The 23,162-nt window shown below is 41.4% G+C and overlaps 1 protein-coding gene across 1 annotated transcript in view; it reads right to left on the bottom strand.

The window, feature by feature from the left end:
- The window catches only part of AAK1 (AP2 associated kinase 1), a 168,748-nt gene that overhangs the window by 72,434 nt on the left and 73,152 nt on the right, over nucleotides 1–23,162 (bottom strand). The window contains exon 3 of the mRNA XM_011945255.1: nucleotides 11,042–11,160. Coding sequence (XP_011800645.1) covers nucleotides 11,042–11,160 — 119 coding nt within the window. The remainder of the gene's footprint in view (nucleotides 1–11,041; nucleotides 11,161–23,162) is intronic.

The following is a 23,162-nucleotide window of genomic DNA, read 5'->3' as shown; positions in this document are numbered from 1 at the left end:
TTTAGTAGAGACACGGTTTCGCCATGTTGGCCAGGCTGGTCTCGAACTCCTGACCTCAGGTGATCCACCCACCTCAGTCTCCCAAAGTGATGGGATTACAGGTGTGAGCCACTGTGCCCAGCCACCAAGATTGCATTATAAATGTCTTCTGCTTTACTATTCCCTCTCCCCTTTTCTCTCTATAATCCTAAATTTCCTTTATAATTCTTTCAAGAGGAGTTATTTACTGGCAAACAAAAACTATCAAGTCCAGTGCAACAGTAAAACAAAAAGCATTTTGAGATCTAGGCTGGCCTTGGAGTCTACTGGAGACCTTGTTGGACTTCTGCTATATAAGAAGTTCCAGTTACTTTTCTCTTCTCTATACCCATATTTATTCTACCTTTCCAAAGTCTTTTTTTTTTTTTTTTTTTGAGACAAAGTCTCACTGTCACCCAGGCTGGAGTGCAGTGGTGTGATCTCAGCTCACAGCAACCTCCACCTCCTGGGTTCAAACAATTCTCATGCCTCAGCTTCCTAAGTAGCTGGGATTATAGGCGTGCATCACCACATTTGGCTAACTTTTTGTATTTTTAGTAGAGACGGGGTTTTGCCATGTTAGCAAGGCTGGTCTCGAACTCCTGACCTCAACTGATCTGCCCGCCTTGGCCTTCCAAAGTGCTGGGATTACAGGCATGAGCCACCATGCCCGGCCACCAAGATTGCATTATAAATGTCTTCTGCTTTACTACTCCTTGGTGCTGAGCTTATAGGCATGAGCCACTGTGCCTGTCCCCTTTCCTAAGTCTTATTCATTAATTAATCTTGTACTTACTAAATGGACCCTTAAAGTCATTCTAGAGTCTAATTCTAGAATCGTGCTGCTCAAACTTTAATATCTGTATGAATTACGTGGGGATCCTGTTATAAAGCAGATTCTAATCCAGTAGCCCTGGGATAGGCCTGAGATTCTAAGTTTCTAATAGGTGTGTAACTATGTTGCTGGTCAGTAACTCTTAAAGAAGCAAAGATGTAGAGCAGTGCTATTCAAAATGTGGTCCACAAACATCTGCTGGTTAGTAAACTATTACCAGAAGGTAAGGAAATAAGGAGCTTGCTCCAGGACATAAATCAATCAAATCACTAAGCTCATTTTTTCCCCCCAGCAAGATCTTGCCTGTGAGGGAAGCAGTTCAGTGATTTATATTATGGTACAAGATCCTCTGAGTAGTATTGGTACATTTATATTCAACTGATTTTTGACAAGGGTGCCAAGACAATTCAACAGGTGAAGAATGGTCTTTTTAAAAAGTAGTGCTCAGACAAGTGGGAATTATTTGGATCCCTACCTCATACCATATACAAACATTAACTCAAAATGGATCAAAGAACTAAAAATTCCTCAAAGAAAACATATTTGCAAATCTTTGTGACTTTAGATGAGGCAATGGGTTCTTAGATATGACACTTAAAGCTCAAGCAATCAAGCAAAAAGCAGATAAATCACACTTTATTGAAATAAAAAACTTGTGTTTCAAATGGTGCTAAGGAAGTCTAAAAACAACACATAGAATGGAAGAAAATATTTACAAATCATACATCTGATAAGGATTTAGTGTTCAGAATATGTAAAGAACCCTTCCAACTCAACAACAAAAAAGACAACCCATTGTAAAAATTAGCAAAGGATCTGAATAGATATTTTTCCAAAGAGCATATACAAATGGCCAAAAGCATATGAAAAGATGATCAACATCATCAATCATTAGGGAAATGTAAATCAAAATCACAATGAAATACCATTTCACATCCACTAAGATGGATATAATAAAAAACAAATAATAAAAAAATATTGGCAAGGATGTGAAAGTTGGAATCCTTTTATATTACTAGTAGGAATATAAAATGATGCAGCTGCCAAAACAGTCTGACAGTTCCTCAAAAAGTCAAGTTATCATATGACCTAGAAATTTCACCTAAGAGATGTGAAAATATTATGTCCACACAAAAATATCTACACAAATGTTCATAGCAACATTATTCACAATAGCCAAAATGTGAAAATAACCCAAATTCCATCAACTGATAAATGAATAAATAAAATGTGGTACATTCGTACAACAGAATATCACAAGCCACACAAAGGAATGAAGTACTGATACATGCCATGACATGGATGAACCTTAAAAACAATATGCTAAGTGAAAACAGACACAAGAGGTCAAATATTGTATGAGTCAATTTATATGAAATATCTAGAATATGCAGTAAAAAGATTAGTGGTTATCAGGGGCTGGGGAGAGGGGGAATAAGGAAAGACTGCTAACAGGCTGGAAGTTTCCTTCGAGGGGTAAGAAAAAAGTGTTCTAAAATTAGATAGTGGTGATGGTTGCACAACCTTGTGAATATACTAAAAATCACTGAACCATATGCTTTAAAAGGGTCAATTTTATCTCAATTTGTATACACACAAAAGTAACATGACAGACTGGGAGGAAAATACATTTTTGTAAGTCAACACACAGGAGGAGAAAAGCGTAAGAAAAAAAAAGATCCTTTGAGTAACACTGATTTAGAGCAACCAGGCAGCCCATATCTGAATCCCCACTACAGCCTTTTGACAAGCTGTTTCTTTCTTTCCTTCCTTTCTTTCCCTTCCTCCTTCCCTTCCTTCCTTCCTTCCCTCCCTCCCTTTCTTTCCTTCCTTCCTTTCTTTCTTCCTTTCCTGTCCTGTCCTTTCCTGTCCTGTCCTGTCTTTTGCTTTCTCTCTCTCTTTCCTTTTTTTTTTTTTGAGACAGAGTCTTGCTCTGTCACCAGGCTGGAGTGCAGTGGCATGATCTTGGCTCACTGCAACCTCCGTCTCCCAGGTTCAAGTGATTCTCCTGCCTCAGCCTCCCGAGTGCTGGGACTACAGGCATGCGCCACCATGCCCAGCTCATTTTTGTATTTTTAGTAGAAACGGGGTTTCACCATCTTGGCCAGGATGGTCTCGATCTCTTGACCTTGTGATCCGCCTGCCTTGGCCTCCCAAAGTGCTGGGACTACAGGTGTGAGCCACCAAGCCCAGCCGACAATCTGTTTTCTTAGAATAATACCACTTCCTTAGGCCCTCAGCCAATCTACAGATAGCCCTCACTGTTAGACAGTTCTTCCTTACCTATCTGGAATCTTCCACCTCCTGATTTTCTAGATTGTCCTCTCCAGAGCAAAATTAGCAAGTCTAGTTTATTTTTCCACTTTCTAAACAGGTGAGGCTGGGTGCGGTGGCTCACCTGTAATCCCAGCACTTTGGGAGACCAAGGTGGGTGGATCACCTGAGGTCAGGAGTTTGAGAACAGCCTGACCAACATGGTAAAACCGCATCTCTATTAAAAATACAAAAATTAGCCATGGGTGGTGGCACACGCCTGTAGTCCCAGCTACTCGGGAGACCGAGACAGGAGAACTGCATGAACCCAGGAGGCGGAGGTTGCAGTGAGCCAAGATTCTGCCACTGCACTCCAGCCTGGGTGACAGAGTGAGACTCAGTCTCAGAAAATAATATAAATAAATAAATGAGAAGTAAAATATAATAAACAGGTGAAATAATATTACTTAGACTGAGTTTTCTTTTCTCCATGTGAAACATCCCCTCTTTCTCTGACATGGTTTTTAAGACCATTTTGGCTGCTGCTACATTGATGTGCTTTGCTCTGCTATATTCTTAAGAATGGCCCCAGGAAACTAATGAAATACTTTTGGCTTGGTCTGACTCATACAAAGTAGACCAGCACTATCACCTTCTATAATTCTATTAATGTAGCTAAAAATTACATTATTTTTGTCTTTTGGCACCCACATCATACTATACATGCATTCTGAATTAATTGACCACTTAAATACCTAAGTCTTTTTCCACTCATGCTGCTTTTAATCTCTGCCTCCCAAGAACTATGCTTGTAAAGTTGATTAAAATTTCAAGTGTATGATCTTACCTTATTATTTCACTTCATTAGAATCAGTCTACTTCTCCAACTTGTAAGAACCATTTTGGAGCCTGATTCTGTAACTCAATGCAGTTATTACATCTTCCAACTTTATAAAGGCACATAATTGATCACTATATCTTCTATTTCTTTAAGCAAGTTATTTGTTAAATATAAAATAAGACAAAATTAATGGTAAGCCACAATGCTTTCTTTTTAGAAAGTTTCCTCCAGATTTATATCAAACCACTTATCAGAAACCTTTATAACCAGTAGCAATTCGGCCTAGACTCTTCATTTCGCTGACAGATGTCTGGTGAGTGTTCTTATCAAAACACCTGGCCAAAGTCCACAGATACTGGATCTACTGCACCCCACGGAGCTCTCTATCCAGACATCTTCCCAAAGGAGAACAGGATGTTGTTATGACATGGTTTGTTCTTACTGAACCTGAAGACTCTTTGGATCTCTGCTTACTCATCCAAGTGACTACAAAACAGCTTAAAATGTCCTTTTCTTTCTTTTTTTTTTTTTCTTTGAGACGGTGTCTTGCTCAGTCGCCAGGCTGGAGTACAGTGGTGCGATCTCAGCTCATTGCATCCTCGGCCTCCCGGGCTCAAGCGATTCTCCTGCCTCAGCCTCCTAAGTAGCTGGGATTTCAGTTGTGCACCACCATGCCCAGCTAATTTTTGTATTTTTAGTAGAAACAGGGTTTCGCCATGTTGGCCAGGATGGTCTCGATCTCTTGACCTTGTGATCCGACTGCCCAAAGTGCTGGGATTATAGACATGAGCCACCGTGTGCCGGGCCTCATTTATTTATTTATTTATTTATTTAGACGAATCTTGCTCTGTCACCCAGAGCAAGAATGCAGTGGCACAATCTTGGCTCACTGCAACTCCCACTTCCCTGGCTCAAGTGCTTCTCTTGCCTCAGCCTTCTGAGTAGCTCTGATTACACGTGTACACCACCATGCCCAGCTAATTTTTGTATTTTTAGTAGAGACAGGGTTTGGCCATGTTGGACAGGCTGGTCTCAAACTCCTGACCTCAAATGATCCACCCTCCTCGGCCTCCCAAAGTGCTGGGATTACAGGCATGAGCCACCACACCTAGCCGTCATTCATTTTTAAAGGGTGTAATATATTAACATTTAAATAGTACATAATACTAGACAATTTTTTTCCTACTGTAATCCCCATCCCCTATAGTGAACCACTTTTATTGTTTCTTTCTTTCATGTTTCCTGTGTTTTTTTCAGGCAAATTCAAACAATTATGTATTATGTATACACACACCCACCCCCCCAACTTTCTTACACAAAAGATATAATCAAAGCATCATTGAAAATAATCTGTGTTCTCCCTTATAGGTGGGAGCTGAATGATGAGAACACATGGACACATAGTGGGGAGTGACACACACTGAGGCCTGTGGGGGGTGGTGGGGGGAGGGAGAGCATCAGGAAGAACAGCTAATGCATGCTGGGCTTAATACCTAGGTGATGGGTTGTTACGTGCAGCAACCCACCATGGCGCACGTTTACCTATATAACAAACCTGCACATCCTGTACATGTACCCTAGAACTTAAGTTGAAGAAAAAAATAAAATAATCTGTTCTAGATTCGTGCCCCAGAACAATCCTGAGCTTCCTACTGTAGAAGATCTATCTTCCACCCTTTGTAGAATAAGAAGCCATTTGCCTGCTTTGAATCATCTGATCTCTTCTCTTCGAAGCAAATCCTCAAACATCACTGGTGGCAGCTTAGTGTCCTCATTATCAAGCTCAATGAGGATGTAATCCATCTGGGCCAGGAGATGTGAACACAGAACAGCCTTGACGCATCTGGAGCTTTAGCTATTTCCTATCACTGTTCTTACCCCTTTAGGTCTGAAGGTAATTAATCTTTTCCTGCTTTCAGGCAAAGGGATCAGAAGTCCAAAACCTACCCTCCAAAAGTCCATCAGAAGTCAGATCCCTTCAACTCTATCAGAGCACACATCCCAGATGGATCAAAGAACTCAGACCAGACTCCAGTACATGGTGGACAGCATTTATCAAAATAAAGCGTGAAACCACTCGGTGAAACCGCTAACAGTTCTCTTTGCGTTTGGATGCAACATGCCCATCATTCCTCCACTGAAGGTACAGAGAGGAATCTGCTTGAGTATTAACACCCAAGCTTCAGCATATTACACAGCATGTTACATCTGATTCCCTTCACAATTCCTACAGTCGCTGAGAAAGGTAGGGCTGGGGTTACGGCTTCTATCTGACAGAAGTCTGAGACTTAGTGGGCTTAAAAACGTCACATAGGACTTCAGATTTAAAACAGTAAGAAATTTCTAAAAAGTGGGAAGATTCAGTCCATTTTAAAACTTATTTAGCTACAGTAATCAAGGCTGTGTGGTATTGGTAGAAGGATAGGTCCATAGATTAATGGAAGGGAATAAAGAATAGAGAAAGACCTGGAAATGGACCCTGACAATTAAGTTCAACTGATTTTTAACCAAGATATTTAATGACAGCCTTTTCAATAAATGGTACTAAGAGCAATTAGATATCCATGAGGAAAAAATGAACCACAACCTAAGTCTCATTATGCAAAAATTAAGTCAAAATGGCTAGGTGCAGTAGCTCAAGCCTGTAATCCCAACACTTTGGGAGGCCAAAGCAGGCAGATCACTTGAGGTCAGGAGTTCAGGACCAGCTTGGCCAACATGGTGAAACCTCATCTCTACTAAAAATACAAAAATTAGCCAGGCATGGTGGTGCGTGCCTGTACTCCCAGCTACTCGAGAGGCTGAGGCAGGAGAATCGCTTGAACCTGGGAGGCAGAGGTTGCAGTGAGCTGGGATTGCACCACCACTCTAGCCTGGGCGACAGAGCAAGGAGACTCTGTCCTCCCACCAAAAAACAAAAACAAAAACAAAAAACCTAACCTCAAAATGGATCATAAATTTAAATGTAAAACTATAAAACTTAAAAGAAAATCTTCAGAATTGAGGGCTAGGCAAAGATTTCTTAGGTTTGACACCAAAAGCACAATCCATAAAAAGAACAATTGATAAACTGGACTTCATCTAAACTAAAAATAAAACAAAAACAAAAAAGATCTTAGAGTTTAAAAGTCTGGTAAATAAAATTAAACAGGATGATTGGAGAGCTGAGGAAATCTGGAAAGTGAAGCAAAACGACAAAGAAATATAAAAAGAAGGGAGAAAACAAGAAAATTAGAAAATCAATTCAGGAGAACCAATATGCAAATTATAGAAATTTCAGAAAAAGGGGGAAAAAATGAAACTAAAACATCCCCCAGAATGCAAGGATATGAGTTTCTAGATTGAAAGGGACCACCAAACACCTAACATAATAAATAAATGCATACACAAAGGCGTATCAAGAAAGCATTAGAAACAAAGAGAAATTTGTAAATTTCCTGGTAGAAAATATGGGTCACTCACTCCCAACAGACTAGGCATTAGAATGACTTAGGATTTCCCAAGCGCAACACCGAAAGCTAAAATATAGTAGAATAGTGCTTTAAAAAATCTAAATGAAATGATTTCCAACTCAGAATTTTGCACTCAAACTATGATGTGCGAACATAAAATAAAGATACTTCCAGACCTGAAAGTTTTTTGTTTTTTGTTTTGAGACGGAGTGTAGCTCTGTCACCAGGCTGGAGTGCAGTGGCACGATCTTGGCTCACTGCAACCTCCGCCTTCTGGGTTTAAGCGATTCTCCTGCCTCAGCCCCCCAAGTAGCTGGGATTACAGGCATACACTGCCATGCCCAGCTAACTTTTGTATTTTTAGTAGATACGGGTTTCCACCTTGTTGGCCAGGATGGTCTCCATCTTCTGACCTCATGATCGCCATGCCCACTTTCGCCTCCCAAAGTGCTGGGATTACAGGCGTGAGCCACCACGCCCAGCCTAGACCTGAAAGTTCAAAAAAATGTATCTATCATGCATCAAAAAGCTACTGAGGCTGGGCATAGTGGCTCATGCATGTAATCCCAGCACTTTGGGAGGCTGAGATGGGAGGACCACTTGAGCTCAAGAGTGTAGAGACCAGCCTGGGCAACATAGCGAGACCTTGTCTCTAAGGGAAAAGAAAAAAAAAAAACATTAGCTGGGTCTGGTGGCATGTGCCTATAGTCCCAGCTACCTGGGAAGCTGAGGCAGGAGAATTGCTTGAGACCAGGAGATGGCAGCTGCAGGGACCTATGATCGTGCCACTACGCTCCAGCTTGGGTAACTGAGACCCCGTCTCAAAACAGAGAAAGAGAAAAAAAAAGATACTGGAGGATCAGCTCCAACAAAATGAGGAAGTAGCTAAAAGAGGAATTATAGGTTCTAACTAAAAAAGAGAGGCAAAGGAAATGTCCAGGAAATTCCAAGATTCAACTGTAAATTAGGCAGAGAACAACCAGCCCAGGTTCCTCAGTCAGAAGACTGAGGGAGAAATCTTGAAGATGATAAAACAGACACCATTAAATGCATCTAAAAAATTCAAAAAATGGTTTACACAACTTACGGAAAACTGGGAATTAAACTGTTAAATAGTACAAAGAAAACTCAGACCAAGAGAGGGAAAACAAGACAATTAATAATTTTAGTGAAAGCAAAGTTATATAGGAAAGGCAGAGGAATCATAGCCCACCAGGAATTCAGTTGAAATAGTTTTCTTACATAATAATGTAAAAACTAATATTCATATAAACAACATATTGCCGAAGTTTACTAGTGTTTTGGAAGAATGGAAGATGAGAATACTGCAAGTATTTGGGGAGAGAGGCAAGCAGCGAATAAGTGACAGTTAAGTCTTTACTTCCCATAGGAGATAATGCCTAAAATGGAAGAAAAATCAAGAACTAGCAATATTAGCATGTTATTTAGAAAGACATCAAAAGAATCACCTAAAGTGGTTGCCTCTGGGACCTTGTAATGGCATAGGAGCTCCCCTTGGGGAACTGCTTGACATTTTTTGTAACAAGCTTAGCTCACCTATTTGAATATTAAAGCTTTGAAAGAATATAAACTAAAAACAAAACTCTCACAGCTAATACGCGTCTGGGCCAAAACTTGAACCTGTGTGATTTAACTCTTAATCAAGCCCATTAATTTGTGAGCTCCTCATGGGCCTGTGCTTCTTAGCTCCTCCACTACAATGCCTGCCTAGCACAAGTAAGCACTCAGTGTGTTTTTAAACGAGGAGGAGAAAGTGAAATCATGGGATTGCTTTTGTAACACAAGTAAATGAGCAAGAAGGGCATTCTAGATAGAGGAAATAGCAGAAGCAAAGACAAGAAACAAAGTGTGTGAGAGCTGAACAAGCACAGGCAAGGAGGGAGGAAGACAAATAATGAGAAGCACCCAGAAAACCCACTGCGTGTGTGAAGGAAGATACAGCAAGAACGGGAATCTGGAGCTATGTGCAGGGGAGTGGAAGGCATTGGTGCCTTACAGACAGACCCACGTGGTCTTGACTGTATGTATATGGCCCTTGGGAGTTGGCTGGTGTGTTGTGCAGTGCTGACAGTTCCTTCCCACATAGTTTTGGCTTTCTAAAATCTAGAGTAGCGCCAGGCTGTCTAACATTCTGAGTACTTTCAGTAGTCCAACTGCAGCCTAACTAGTTATTCTAAGCAGCCACTGAAAAGGCCACTTACGGTGAACAGGGGCAAGAGCCTGGTGGGATACCTACAATGGCACTCTCTCCATTTTTGGATCCCTTTTTGCTATTTAAAAAGCATTAAAATCCAGGGCATAAAAGGAATCATCATCTCTAGGTGAACATATGTATCTGCTACTATCATCATTCAAATATGAATTTCTTCCAAAGTTTATTAAGCATTTACTTCATGTCAAGCAGTGTGTTGGAGCATACAATTTCTGATTTTAAATAACTTACTCCCTGATAGCAGAACTGCTTACAACATAACAGGTTAAGCAAATAATTGGTATAAAACAAAAGCGCTGTGGAAGCACAAAGGAATAAAAGACTATATATTCAAAGTTTCTTATGTATAATGTGTGTATACTATTACATATTATATTACTTATTAGGTATAATATTATGTATAATGTCAAACAGAGGTAAAAGAAAGATGCTACTCTAACAAATTCCATAAAATAATTCTGCTTCGATCACCGTCAACTCCTGACCAACCTTATTTATCTTCTAAACCCACTCATTGTTCTAAGGACTTTATATTATTTCCTCCTTATATATTTCAGCATGTATATCTAACACATAGGGACTCTTTCTTTAAACATATAAATCTGCACCTTGAAAAATGAGTAAGTTTTAAGAATTGAAGTCTAATTAACGTAATAAAATGTGCAGATTTTAAGGTGTTCAATTGAGTTTTGACACATATGTACCCTGTGTAACCACTATCTAAAACAACACAGAACATTTCCATGGCCTAGAAAGTCCCCGTATACCCCTTTGTAGTCAGCTTCCCGCCCCTGAATAACCATGTTCTGATTTCTATCTCCATAGATAATGTTGCCTGTTCTTGGACTTCTATAAATAGATTCATAGAGTATATATGAGGTTTCTAGGTTTTGGTCTAGGTTTCCAGGCATGGAAAACTATTAAACTATTAACTAACTAAAAACTATTAAAACTATTACATGGAAAACATGTAAAAATATTAAGTTGTATAAGGATATGTTCACAGGATTTTGAAGAGCTCAGGAAGGTTGAACTGAGACTGGGGACTGGTAGCAGAGAGAGAGAGACAAGATCAGAAGAAGAAGTTCATTGGAAAGTCAGGCTTTCTGGATTAAATATCACAGTTAATTTGTGGGAACCATGTTGCTAAGTAAGATTTTCCCAATGCCCAAAATGATTTTTCTGACCTAAAACTGGTCAGTTCTCTCAATATGCTCCTTTCTCCTCCACCCTCCAGCTGAGAGTGACCAAGGCAAGGGCGGTGTCCTATATCACACGGCTGTTCAGTCCCATTTTGTCCAGAGGCCTCTGTACCATCTCAGGGAAGGGAACAAACCCCGCTTGACTTTCTTATGAGTACAATCTCTGCCTCCATTTTAAACAGTCCCAAGTCCAAGGGGCAGCCTTACCATTATCTGGATTTCTCTCTTGCACACCTGGAGATCATGCTCATTGTTGACAAACATGCGTTTCAAGGCACATTTCATCCCATTGCTTGTCCTCACCAGAAATACAATAGCAAATCCACCTGTGAGAGAAACACACACAAGCTCTTTTGAGTCACTGTTCAAAAAGTCAGTCAGATGACTGTGGTGGCTGGAGGTTGCCGCTGTCACTGCGAATGGTACTGATGCCACTGCCAGCCAGCCTTTAGGGCTAGCCTGTTGTAGAACACATTCTTAGATTCTCAGAACTTGGAGATATTGCTTATGGGAGGGGATGGCAAGAGTCAGAGAAACTGTTTCCAAACACCTATCTCAGTATAACGAAAGAATAGTAATTATTTTCCAAATAACCTACAAATAAACAGATAAATGGGCGGAAAAAACCCAACTACATTACAACTACTATCCTACGTACTTTTTTTTTTTTGGAGACAGGGTTTCCCTCTGTGGCCCAACCTGGCATGAAGTGGCGCGATCACTGCTCACTGCAGCCTCGACCTCCTGGGTTCAATCGATCCTCCCACCTCAGCCTCCCGAGTAGCTGGGATTACAGGTGTACACCACCACTCCTGGCTAATTTTTGTACTTTTTTGTAGAGAAGTGCTTTTGTTATATTGCCCAGGCTGGTCTCAAACTCCTGGACTCCCACCATGGCCTTCCACAGTGCTGGGATTACAAGCATGAGCCACTGCACCAGCCTTGTCTTGGGTATTTTGATGCTTTTGTTTAATTCTTAACACAATTCTGTGAGATTGGGTATTATTTTCCCCTTTAAACAATTACCAGCTGAAGAATACAGAGGCTCAAAGAGATCTGATTCAAACCAAAAACATTTTTAAAGACATAAGTGGAGCACACTTTCCCTCATACCAGAGAGGCTAGGAAATTATTTCACTAATTGATAAATAGTTGTCTATTAATTTCAAGAATCTCTTCTTTTTTTCTTCTCATCCTATCATTCAATTTGAACCTAAAAACAGACCTAAAGATTCCTTCTGCCCTCCCTGCCTCCTGGGCTATCGAGAAGATACATGATATGGGTAAGAAAGTGCTATTCCACATAGCATACACAAGGCAAGTATGACACAATTATTGGGGAGACTTTTTAATGTCCACACTGACCTTTCTCTAAAAGACAGTTCACAATTCATTAATAGAAATATATAAGCCAGGTATGGTGGCTCATGCCTGTAATCCCAGAACTTTGGGAGGCTGAAGCAGGCAGATCACTTGAGCTCAGGAGTTCAAGACCACCCTTGGCAACAAGGCGAAACTCTGTCTCTACAAAAACTACAAAAATTAGCCAGGCATGGTGGGCATGCACCTGTAGTCCCAGCTACTTGGGAGGCTGAGGTGGGAAGGATGGCTTGAGCCTGGGAGGTGGAGGTTGCAGTGAGCCATGACTGCGCCATTGAACTCCAGGCTAGGTAAGAGACCCTGTCTAAAAAAAAAAAAAAAAAAGAAATGCATATAACTCTACAGGAATTCTCAAGTGCTCTAAATTTGTGACACCACAGCATTCCCCAAATTCTTAGAACCCTAACCTCAACTTCACTCCTAAAGCACTGTATGAGGTGTTCAATGCCATTGGTGGGAGGAGTCAGATAAAGTGAGGCAAACTGTCAAAGTTGAAGACTTTTGAATAAGTAGCAGTTACACTGGACATTCAATCCATCTGCCTGCCTTGTACATTGTCATCATTTAGCTTGAATATCCTGTCCATTGACTCTGTTCAGTAAAAAAATCAGTATGCTATTCTTGCTCAGAGGTGGTCACTAATTGTATAGAGGTGAACACAGAGGGAAGTCTTCAGTATGGGAATTTGAGCAGAGGTTATGACGTAGTACTGGGCTAGGAGCCACATGCAAAACTGATACAGATCAATAAACAACCATTATAGAGATCTTAGGCCTCTGAGAAATAAAGACTTGGGTCCTGATTCTGCCCTTCGAATTCCCCCAAGGCTCGGCGGCACTTTAGTACCTGTCTGTTGATGCCCATGGCATTTCCTGCTGCATCTTTACACAGTTATTCTTTTCAAGTTAGCTTGAGTCAGTTTTTTGTTCCTTGCAACCATAAAGAGCCTTTATCACAAAGCACTGTTGAATGTTTTCATAAAATACACACCTAATTTTGTAAAAAGAAAATGTAATGGGCTTCGGTTCCAAATGTGGACTGTGATAATGATTTACCAGAGACTGCATGTTTGTATATTTCCTGTTACAGTGTTCCTCAGTATTCTAATGAACACTAAAATTTACCATACAATCTTTAATTTTAACTGTCATCTCTCTAATCTTTTACCTCAATAACATTTTCCATTTTCAAAAGTAGCATTGACACTTAGAGGTCTTATCTCTCTCTCTCTCTCCCTCTCTCTCCTCCCCCCCCCCCACCCCACACACACATTCCTCAATTCTAAAATGCATGTTTTTTACATTTTGCTTTTTAGGGTATCCGAATGTCTTATAATAAACATGTGCATTTAATGCAGTGGTATTTATCTTTTCTTCCCCCGACCCCCTGCCAAAGTTATTAAATCCATGATGGTATCTTATAATTAATTAGAATTGAGGAAAATGGTAGCATAAATTGCAAAATTTCTATGTATGTTCATAATTGTTTTGTAAATAGTATAAGTAGGATTCATTTCATTGATATTTCGAATTTTTAAAAAATCACAGAACTACAGACTTTGCAAGAGTAGCACTCCTAGAGAGCATTAAGTCCAAGTGTTTTGCTTTATGCATGGACAAAACAAGTAAGGCTTAGAAGTCCCATGGCTAGTTATGGGCAGAAGCTGGAGTGGTTCACTCTCCTAGAAAAACCATGTGATACCCTTCAGGTAATATGGAAACAGCTGACAATGTTGTGAAACAAAAGTGGGAATAGGTATTTCCTACACTTCAGTGATGCCCAGCGCTGCTGAAAGACAGGGCAATTCCTTCAGACACTGCAGTTCGAGATAACTACCACCAGATGGGAGCAGTGCAGTTTTCTTCGTAGGTAGCAAGATGACCTTCTCAGCCAGGACTGAGGAAATGGGTCAGTCGCCTACCACACAATCCAGTAAGCACAATGGCTGACAAGAGCCAGCCCAGATTCTCAAAGCCTGTGACCATGATAAATCTAAAAGCAAATCAGTGAATCGCTTTACTTAACACAGATGAAGCCACATTGTCAAGCATCTATGCCTATAGAGGAGCTTATCTGCAGATGAGAAGCATTTAAATCATGAGATCAAAATCCACGCCTAACAGGATTTGTCAGTCTAAAGATGTTGGTCACTATCACTGTGTAGTTGGCCAAATGGAGATGTAAACTACGAGGTTAGAAGAGGGAGAGAGTGCCATTCAAGACACTTCTTATGCACAGCCCCGTCTGCCACACCGATCAGGGTGATGAGATTCTCAGCCAGAGCTTAAGAGGGTTCAGGCTATTACGGAAGGAGGCTGTCAACAGAGAAGACTGTCAATAGAGGTGTTTATTTCAGCCTGAGTTGCATCCCAAGATCTTGATTAAATGGGAAAACCTAATGGTTTGGACAGAGGTAAGAAAATCTTAACATTCAGTAGCCTGGGTCAGTCTCTCTGCCTACTGACATTTTTTGAAACACTCAGATAATCTCACCCATGAATCTACTGATTCAAAAAGATAAAAATGATATGATCTATTATGTGAAGTAGGCAGGGTAATTTTAACATAGACATGCTTTGCCTATTAAATATGTAGGATTTTTTTTTTTATGTCCACAAGAAAACATGTTTTCTTTCGTTTTCCCTAAAATATACAGCATTTTTGGTCTAACTTTCTCCCCCTAATTGTTGATGGAGATGTGGATGGCTATTTATAGCTCACCATGAGTTTAGAGGTTTTGTCTGTTTGGTTTGCCTCTGGATTGTCATGTCATAAAATAGTATTTAACACACAGTGAGCATTCAATAATGAACTAACTCTGCACTTAAGGTTTCTACAGAGGACAGAGAAGGCTACACACAGATAGTGGTAAACAATATGGGAAACTAATGTGATGGCTCATGTAACAGGATGGCCACCATGCAACTCCAGATCATTGTTGCCATGTGGGAATGTGGACCTGGTTTTGTCAGATCTGCTAATTTCTAAAAATGAGCTAGAAACCCAAAATTGTATGTGAAATCTCCATATTTAAACACTGGCAACAAGTCACCTTTTAAATTAATGCTGTTCAGGTCACCATAACATAGGCGCTAAAGAAAACACATCTGAAAAGCTTTAGATAATCTCCGAGCCTCCAGTTTTCTACGTCTGATCTAGTCTAACCCCTTCATTTTACTCAAGACCAAGGAGGGGAAGTGACACAGCTCATGTTCCACAAAGTAAAAAGATGATTTGCAAATGAATTCCAACATATATATAAATATTAGCTCAGACATTCATTACCACAGTTCTTGTCTTTCTTCCCTCAAGATGAGTTTACGGAATACTCCTCCCACCCAGCATGTGTATACGACTTATTTTAAAGGCTTTTCAAAATAAATTATTTCATTTGTATTCACACAACAACTGAATGAGGTAGGCGAGCAACCTATCATACTCATTCTCCCAACAGGGAAGACATGCAGAAAGATTAAGTTCCTTTCGCAATAACGCATGGAGCTAGTTGGTGGTAGAATTCTGATAAGATCCATCATCTTCAGAAATTTTTATTTTTATATCAACTTCACATATAATACAATGCACCCATTTTAAGTGTACAGTTCGATGAGTTTTCCCAACTGTATATACTCTCATGAGTGGCTATGGTGACAGCCAATCCATCACTGCAGGTAGTTCTTCAGGTACTTTTGTAGACAATCTCCCCTACCCTCCCTCACCATCCCATGTATTAAGTAACTTTGGATCTGCTTTCCATCCCTATAGTTTTGCTTGCTCTAGAATAAATGGAATCCTACAGTATACGCTCCTATGGTCTGGCTTCTTTCACACAGCATAACATTTCTGAGATACATCTTCCTTGTTACATGTATCAGTAGTTTTCGTTTTTTTGGTCAACTAGTAGTCCATTGTATACATACTCCACAATTAGTTTATTCATTCACCTGTTGAAGGACATGTGAATTGTTTCTACTTTTTGGCTATTATGAATTAAACATTCATACAGAAGTCCTTTCTATGGACATAGATAATTATTTCTCTTAGGTATACACCCAGGAATGGAAATGTTGGGTCATATGGCAAGTGACTATTTCCCTTTACATATAAGAAACTGCCAAGCGGTACTCCACAGTGGTTGTGCTATTTTACACTCCCAACAGCCATATACGAGAATTCCGGTTGTTCCACATCCTTATCAACACTTGGTATTGTATTTTTCATTTTAGCTATTCTAGTGGATGTGTAGTGACATCTTGTTGTGGTTTTAATTTGCACTTCCCTATAGATCCTTCAACATTTAAACTCCTAGGATTAGCTGCTTCCCATCACTTTCCTGATAAAAGATTTTAATAAGCATAGCATCATGGAGTCACTAATGAAATTACTGAGATAGCCTAGACTTCTACCTGCTAAATAAGCAAAGATGACAGAAGTGCCTAGTTCTCTGCAGGGAGAAGACAGTGAGTGAGAATTTGTAATACACAGAGGAGGGTATTACATAAATTCTAAAATCTCTTTTAGTTCTGATATCAACATGAGATCATGGTCTTCAAACTTTTAAAAAACAAAGACAGGCCAAGCATGGTGGCTCACGCCTGTAAACCCAGCATTTTGCGAGGTCGAGGTGGGCGGATCACGACGTCAGAAGATCAAGACCATCCTGGCCAACATGGTGAAACTCTGTCTCTACTAAAAATACAAAATTTAGCCAGGCATGGTGGCGTGCGCCTGTAGTCCCAGCTACTCGGGAGCCTGAGGCAGGAGAACTGCTTGAACCTGGGAGGAGGAGGTTGCAGTGAGCTGAGATCGCACCACTGCACTCCAGCCTGGGCGACAGAGCGAGACTCCATCTCAAAAACAAAACAAAAACAAAACAAACAAACAAAGACAAATTAGCCAGGTGCACTGACTGGTGCGTGCCTGTAGTCCTAGGTACTCGGGAGGCTGAAGCGGGAGGATTGCTGGGCAAGCCCAGGAGGTTGAGGCTGCAGCGAACTATGATGGCACCACTGCACTCCAGCCTGAGCAACACAGCGAGACTCTCTCCGTCTCTAGAAAAATAAATAAAGTAAAAGATTTTAAAACCCTCCTTGGGCGCCTCACTATAATATTCAATTCAGCAATGGGGCTTTGGAAGAAGAAGCAAGTAGTATATCTCCTGGCTCTGTATTCAAATACTGAATCATGCTAGAGGGTGCCAAGTCCCAGGGGCTGTTCTGAATGAATCAGGACACCAGTGACTTCTTCTTCGCAAGGAAAAGTGAGGGAGGGGAAGTTAAGGTGAGCAGGAAGAGGAGAAAAATACCAAAGTGATTATCTGAGAAGTGATGGCAAACAGCTGGGCAGACAATGAGAATGATTAGACCAGGAATATGAGACAAAGAAGCGCATCATGGTGCTGAGACAGGAATTCTGGGTTTGCTGCCAAAGAGGTTTGCTGGATATTTTAAAATCGGGCCTATGAAATTGCCAACTGTTTATATCTTGCAGGTAAAAGGAAACTGCGCTTCCTAACATAAGTCCTATATAGACTTTTGGGAATAGAGTCCACTTGTCTGAGAAGGAAAGATGACATAAGCCAAAAGAGCTGGAGGATACCAAATGAAGAAAAAACGCATCCAGGCCCACTTTCTGCTCTGTTTTCCAATTTTCTGCCCTACAAACTCTTGGTTTCTCTTTTAAAATAAGGTGAAACTCAACAGATGCTGCTCACTTAATGCAGAAAACGAGCATAAAATAATAGTCTTCTAAAGCTTTTCTAAGGAATCAGACAGATAACTCAGTTAAGGTGGGTTTCATCCAGGAGACGTACATGAACACTGAACAAGTTGCTAGATCCCTCCGGCCTTCATTTCCTCATGGGCAGAAATTAAGACTAAATTAGGCTGGGCGTGGTGGCTCATGCCTGTAATCCCAGCATTTTGGAAGGCCAAGGCGGGTGGATCACCTGAGGTCGGGAGTTTGAGACCAGCCTGGCCAACATGGTGAAAGAAGGTGTTCCTGCCTTTCCCTTGCACCGCCACCTCCCTGTAAAAACCACTTTGTATTTGTATGACACATTACTTATCACAAAATCCTAAATCTGGAATATATTCTTGAGATCAAGAGCACAAACCCAAATGCCTGAAGAGGCCAGGGAGATCACACAAAGAAGTGAAACAGTCCAGCTTTAACAAAACATATGGAGGGTGTGTGATGACACAGACTCACTGTCAGGAAGATCACAGGGAGGAGTGGGGCCAGTGGCCCAGAGAAAGTTCATTCCCCTGCTCATGGGCCTGCCACTCCTCAATGCCAGTCAGTCACTGTCACGAAGGAGCGTGGGCTAAGAGTTGTCTTTTGATTTCTAAAAACAGCTGGATTTTTAGGTGAGAGCTCCTGATTTAAAAATCAGGCAACAAACTTTTAAAAATCTCTTCAACCTTGTGCAGTTTAATGAAAACATATTTCTAAGCTAGGACTGAACCAGAGAGCCCTGCTTCCATCTTTGCAAGGGCCTGTGAAGTCAGCAGGTCATGTACTACAACCTCCACTTGACCAACTGGGAAACTAAGACACAGAGAAAAGCCTAAGCACGCTTCTTAGTACTGCCACCTAGTGGCAGGACCAGGGCTACACTGCAGGAGTGCCAACTCCTGGTGTCCCCTCTCAAGCTGCTGTCCCCTTCCTGCAGCAACAGATCATGCAGGAACACCTCCACTCCCAAGGAAGGGAGAAGAGAAATGGCACTGTGAAAGGCAAGAGGAACTGCCCACAACTCTGCCTGTCTAGCTGATCAGGTGGGAGAGTGTCCTCTCCATGGTGAGATCTTGGGTGCTGTTCAGGTGACAGAGTATCCTCTCCATGGTAAGAATCTGGGTGCACTATTCAGGTGGCAGAGTGTCCTCTCCACGGTGAGAGTTCGGGTGCACTATTCAGTGGGAGAGTGTCCTCTCCATGGTGAGAACCTGGGTGCTCTATCCACAGCACCTGTGAGCTCCCACAAGGAATGACCCCCAAGAGGCTAGTCAACACCCATCCACAACTTACTCACATCAAAGACAACTTTGCCAAAAGCTTCAGAAGGAACACAAGTTTTCAAAACTCTAGAACAGATGGCAAGGAGCACAGCAAAGCTTTTTCCAGGAGAAAAGGTCAATGCAAAGCATGTGTCAACACTGATTTCAGTGGGGGCTTGGCGTTTGTTTTTTAATGTCAATCTCTCCTCACTTGCCTCAAATTAAAAATCACCATGTGCCAGCTCCTTCTGGGGAACACGTCAAAGCAGTCCTTTCCCCAGGCAGACAGAACACCCAGATGGGGAATGACTTGAGGTTTTCAACTCCCTTTCTCCCCACTCAAGCTGTGGGCACAAAATCAGAGACTGGCAAACGGTGGTGGTGGTGGAGGTGCTACAGAAACATCAACAGAACCCAATCGAGGCCACAGCCCAGGCTGAACATGGCACACTGGCCTGGCTATTGGTTCTTCCTCTCCAGGACTGTAATGATTGATGAGGGAGGATCTCCAGCTCAGGAGGTTCTTTTTAGGGGTTTGGCAAGAGTCTCCCTCCTCCCCTCAAAAAAAATTTTCCAGGAAAAAGACTTGCCTGGAACAAAAGGGAAGAGTTTAAGAAATCAAGTTGGTTCACATACACCAGAGACATGTTGATTACTGCACCTAGAACCATAGTACACTGGGCCTGGGCTATCAGCTAAGGCTGACCAAGAAAGGGCCTTTCCACAAGCTACCCGCCCCTACCTTTGCCATATACTGCTGCCAAAGAGTTAACTATCTGGCAAATGTAGAGAGATAACGCTGAAAGACATCAGAAAATGAATATCATTTGAAACTTCGCAATGGCTTCTCAGCCCTCTTAGAATAAAACTCCAAATACTGACCAAGGCCTGCAAGGCCCAGAGTGATGTGGTCTCTCTCCAAAGTAGCTCATACACCTCCATCTTCCAGTGCTCACTCTGTTCCAGTCACAAGAGCCTTCCTTCTTCTGCAGCATTGCTTATGCTCCAATCTGCCTAAGGATCTTTGCACATGCTTCTCCCTTTGGCCCTTTCACCTCATTCTTGGCCTGAGCCACTCCTAGTAATCATCCTTCAAATTTCAGGCTAAACGTTACTTCCTTGGCTAAGCCTTTCCTGATGGTCCCTGGCCCTCCCTCCCATATGATTAAGTTCTTTGGTATACACAGCACCCTCTACTTTCTCTCCAGGACATACCATGAAAATAATTAAATACTTATAGGGTAATTCCTTGTTGCATGCCTTCTTCCCCTGTACACTCTGAACTGCACAAGGGCAGGGACGATGACTGATTCACTGTGGCATCTCTGTCACCCAGCACAGTGGCTGCTCCACAGCAGGTTCTCAAGTGTTTGTTATACAATGTGTTTGCCGAGTACCATAAAGGATACCAATAAAAAATTTTAAAAAACCAACAAAACTACAATGACAGTAACAACAAAAAACATTACACAGTCCCAGACCTTCAGAAAGTCAGAGTCTAGTATGGGCTAGAAGGGACATATATTAAGAGAACATCCTCTTGGTGAAAAGGTAGAAAAACCCTGCACTGCTCAGCCTGGCATAACTGAGCGGTGTGAGACAGGACCAACTGAACCCTTGGCCAGGGCAAGTGCTCAAGGTGGAACTTTAAGGGGAGCTTCACAGAAATCTCTGTGCTGTCACAATAATGAACACTTGTCCTACACACTATTGCTTCTTTCAAAAATAATACTTGTGCTAGAAATCAAAACGCTTCAGTTGAGAGGGAAAAGAAATCAAACACCCCCATGCTCAATCCTGAAGCATCCCTTGCCTAAAGGAGTGGAGAGCCTCTTGGCATAAATTGTGCTCATCCCTCTAATCCACCAGGGCCACAATCTCTAGTAAGTGATGAGCAAACAGAGCAGCAGAGGTCAGCCGGAGGGAGCAGCATCGGTGCTCAGATGTGTCAGTCCCCACCCATGCTACAGACCTTCAAGCTGTGGCTCTGATCATTTCAACCAGGATACCATATGTTAGAGGACTACATTTTCCAAAAGAGAATGGGAGACTCAGCAAAGCTGAAGTTCTGGCTGACATTCTCTCAGTTCCCAAATGTTAATTCGAGAACATTCCAGTTCAACTTCATGCTTCAAAGCTTACATAGTTTTCCACACTTACTGCTTTTGTAGAAAGATTGGGTTAAGTAACTATGAATCCTGAGCACTTTCTAGTGTAATGATGTGAGTTTAGTAGCCAAGTTATGGAATGCGGACTGGCATCAAAGGTACATAAATGTTTTCAACCTTTTTTTTTTTTTGAGACAGGGTCTCGCTCTGTTACCCAGGCTAAAGTGCAGTGGTGCAATCATGGCTCACTGAAGCCTTGAACTCTCAGGCTTAAGTGATCCTCTCAGCTCAGCCTCCCAAGTAGCTGAGACTACAGGTGCATGCCACCACACCCAACTAATTTTTAAATTTTTTGTAGAGACAGGATCTTGCTATGTTGCCCGGGTTTGTTTTCAACTCTTTAGGTTTCATTAACTGGTCTCCAGACACAACCACTTTTTCCAGGTCATCCTATTTTGCCCTGACTCTCCTATGTTCTGAAAGATGGGCTCTCATGCTGGAAAGCAGGCTGACATTTTCTTAGCTCCCAGTCATTAGTTACAGAGCATTCTGACTTAACTTCATGTTAAAGACTTTCCTTTGACATTCAGGCTATCTGACCACACTACTAGGTCACACGACTAGGTCGTGGTCCTTCAGTCAGGACTGGGCACCAGCTCACAATATCCTCCCCACGTCAACTCCCACTATTGCTAAGTTGATTTCACTGAGCCTTAAGAATTCTATCCCCAAACCCAGAATCCATCCCTTCTACTGTGCCCCTGATGCCCCTTAGCTCAGGCCTTCCTGTTTTCTTACTGAAAAACTAAAATAGAGTCATAAGTTTCCGTGCCTCCAGTCTCTTTCTAAAACTCCTATGGAATAACTCCTCTTAAAAGCGTTCATTAGTCCCTCTGAGCCAGAGGAAAGTCCAAATTCCTTAATGCAGCAGAATATAAGACCTTTATATGTTTCCCCATTTCATTATGAAACATTTTAAACATAAAGTTGAAAAGATCAAACTGCAAACATCCATACACCCACCACTTGTAGAATCTACAAGTGTTAACATTTTGCTACACTTCTTTTACCAGCTGTTTATCATCCATCTATCCAAACATCAACTCATCTCATTTTTGATGCATTTCCAAGTCAGTTGCAAACCTTAGTGCACTTCACCCTAAATACTTCAGCATACATATCTTTAGTATTCAGGGCTCATAGTTCTTTTTGGGGATGAGGGTAAATAAAATTTATTTACAGTGAAATGTACAAATCTTCAGTGTGTTACTGCATGAGTTTTGGTAAGTGAATACACTCATGTAACCCTAATCACCATCAAAATATAAAACCTTTCCATCTCACAGAAAGTCCCTCAAGCCCCTTTCCAGACCATCCCACCCAAATCCTCCCACAGGCAACCACTGTTCTGACTGTTTTCATGTATTAGTTTAGCCTACTTTGGAACTTCATAAAAATAGACTTATATGGTATGTACTTTTTTGGGTAAGGATATTTTACTCATCATAATCGTTTATATTGTTGAATGTATTAGCAGTTTGTTAATTTTCATGGCTGACTAGTATTTCACTACTTGAATAAATCTGTCTGTCCTCTCCCTTACAGATGGACACATGGGTTATTTCAGACTGGGGCTCTTATAAAGAAAGCTCTAAGAGCACTCTTGTACAAGTCTTTTTGTGCCATGTTTTTATTTCTCTGGGGTAAATACCTAAGAGTAGAAGTGCTGGGCCACTGGATAGGTATATATTTAATTTTATAAGAAAGTGACAGACCTTTTCCCAACGTGACTGTACCATTGTATACTCCCACCAAAAACGTAAGACAGTTCCAGTCCCTTTA

This window comes from Colobus angolensis, unplaced genomic scaffold, assembly GCF_000951035.1.
Source record: "Colobus angolensis palliatus isolate OR3802 unplaced genomic scaffold, Cang.pa_1.0 Scaffold24, whole genome shotgun sequence".
NCBI classification, from domain to species: domain Eukaryota; kingdom Metazoa; phylum Chordata; class Mammalia; order Primates; family Cercopithecidae; genus Colobus; species Colobus angolensis.
Note: the sequence above shows the minus strand (reverse complement) of the source record. Positions and strands in the feature narration are given on the sequence as shown.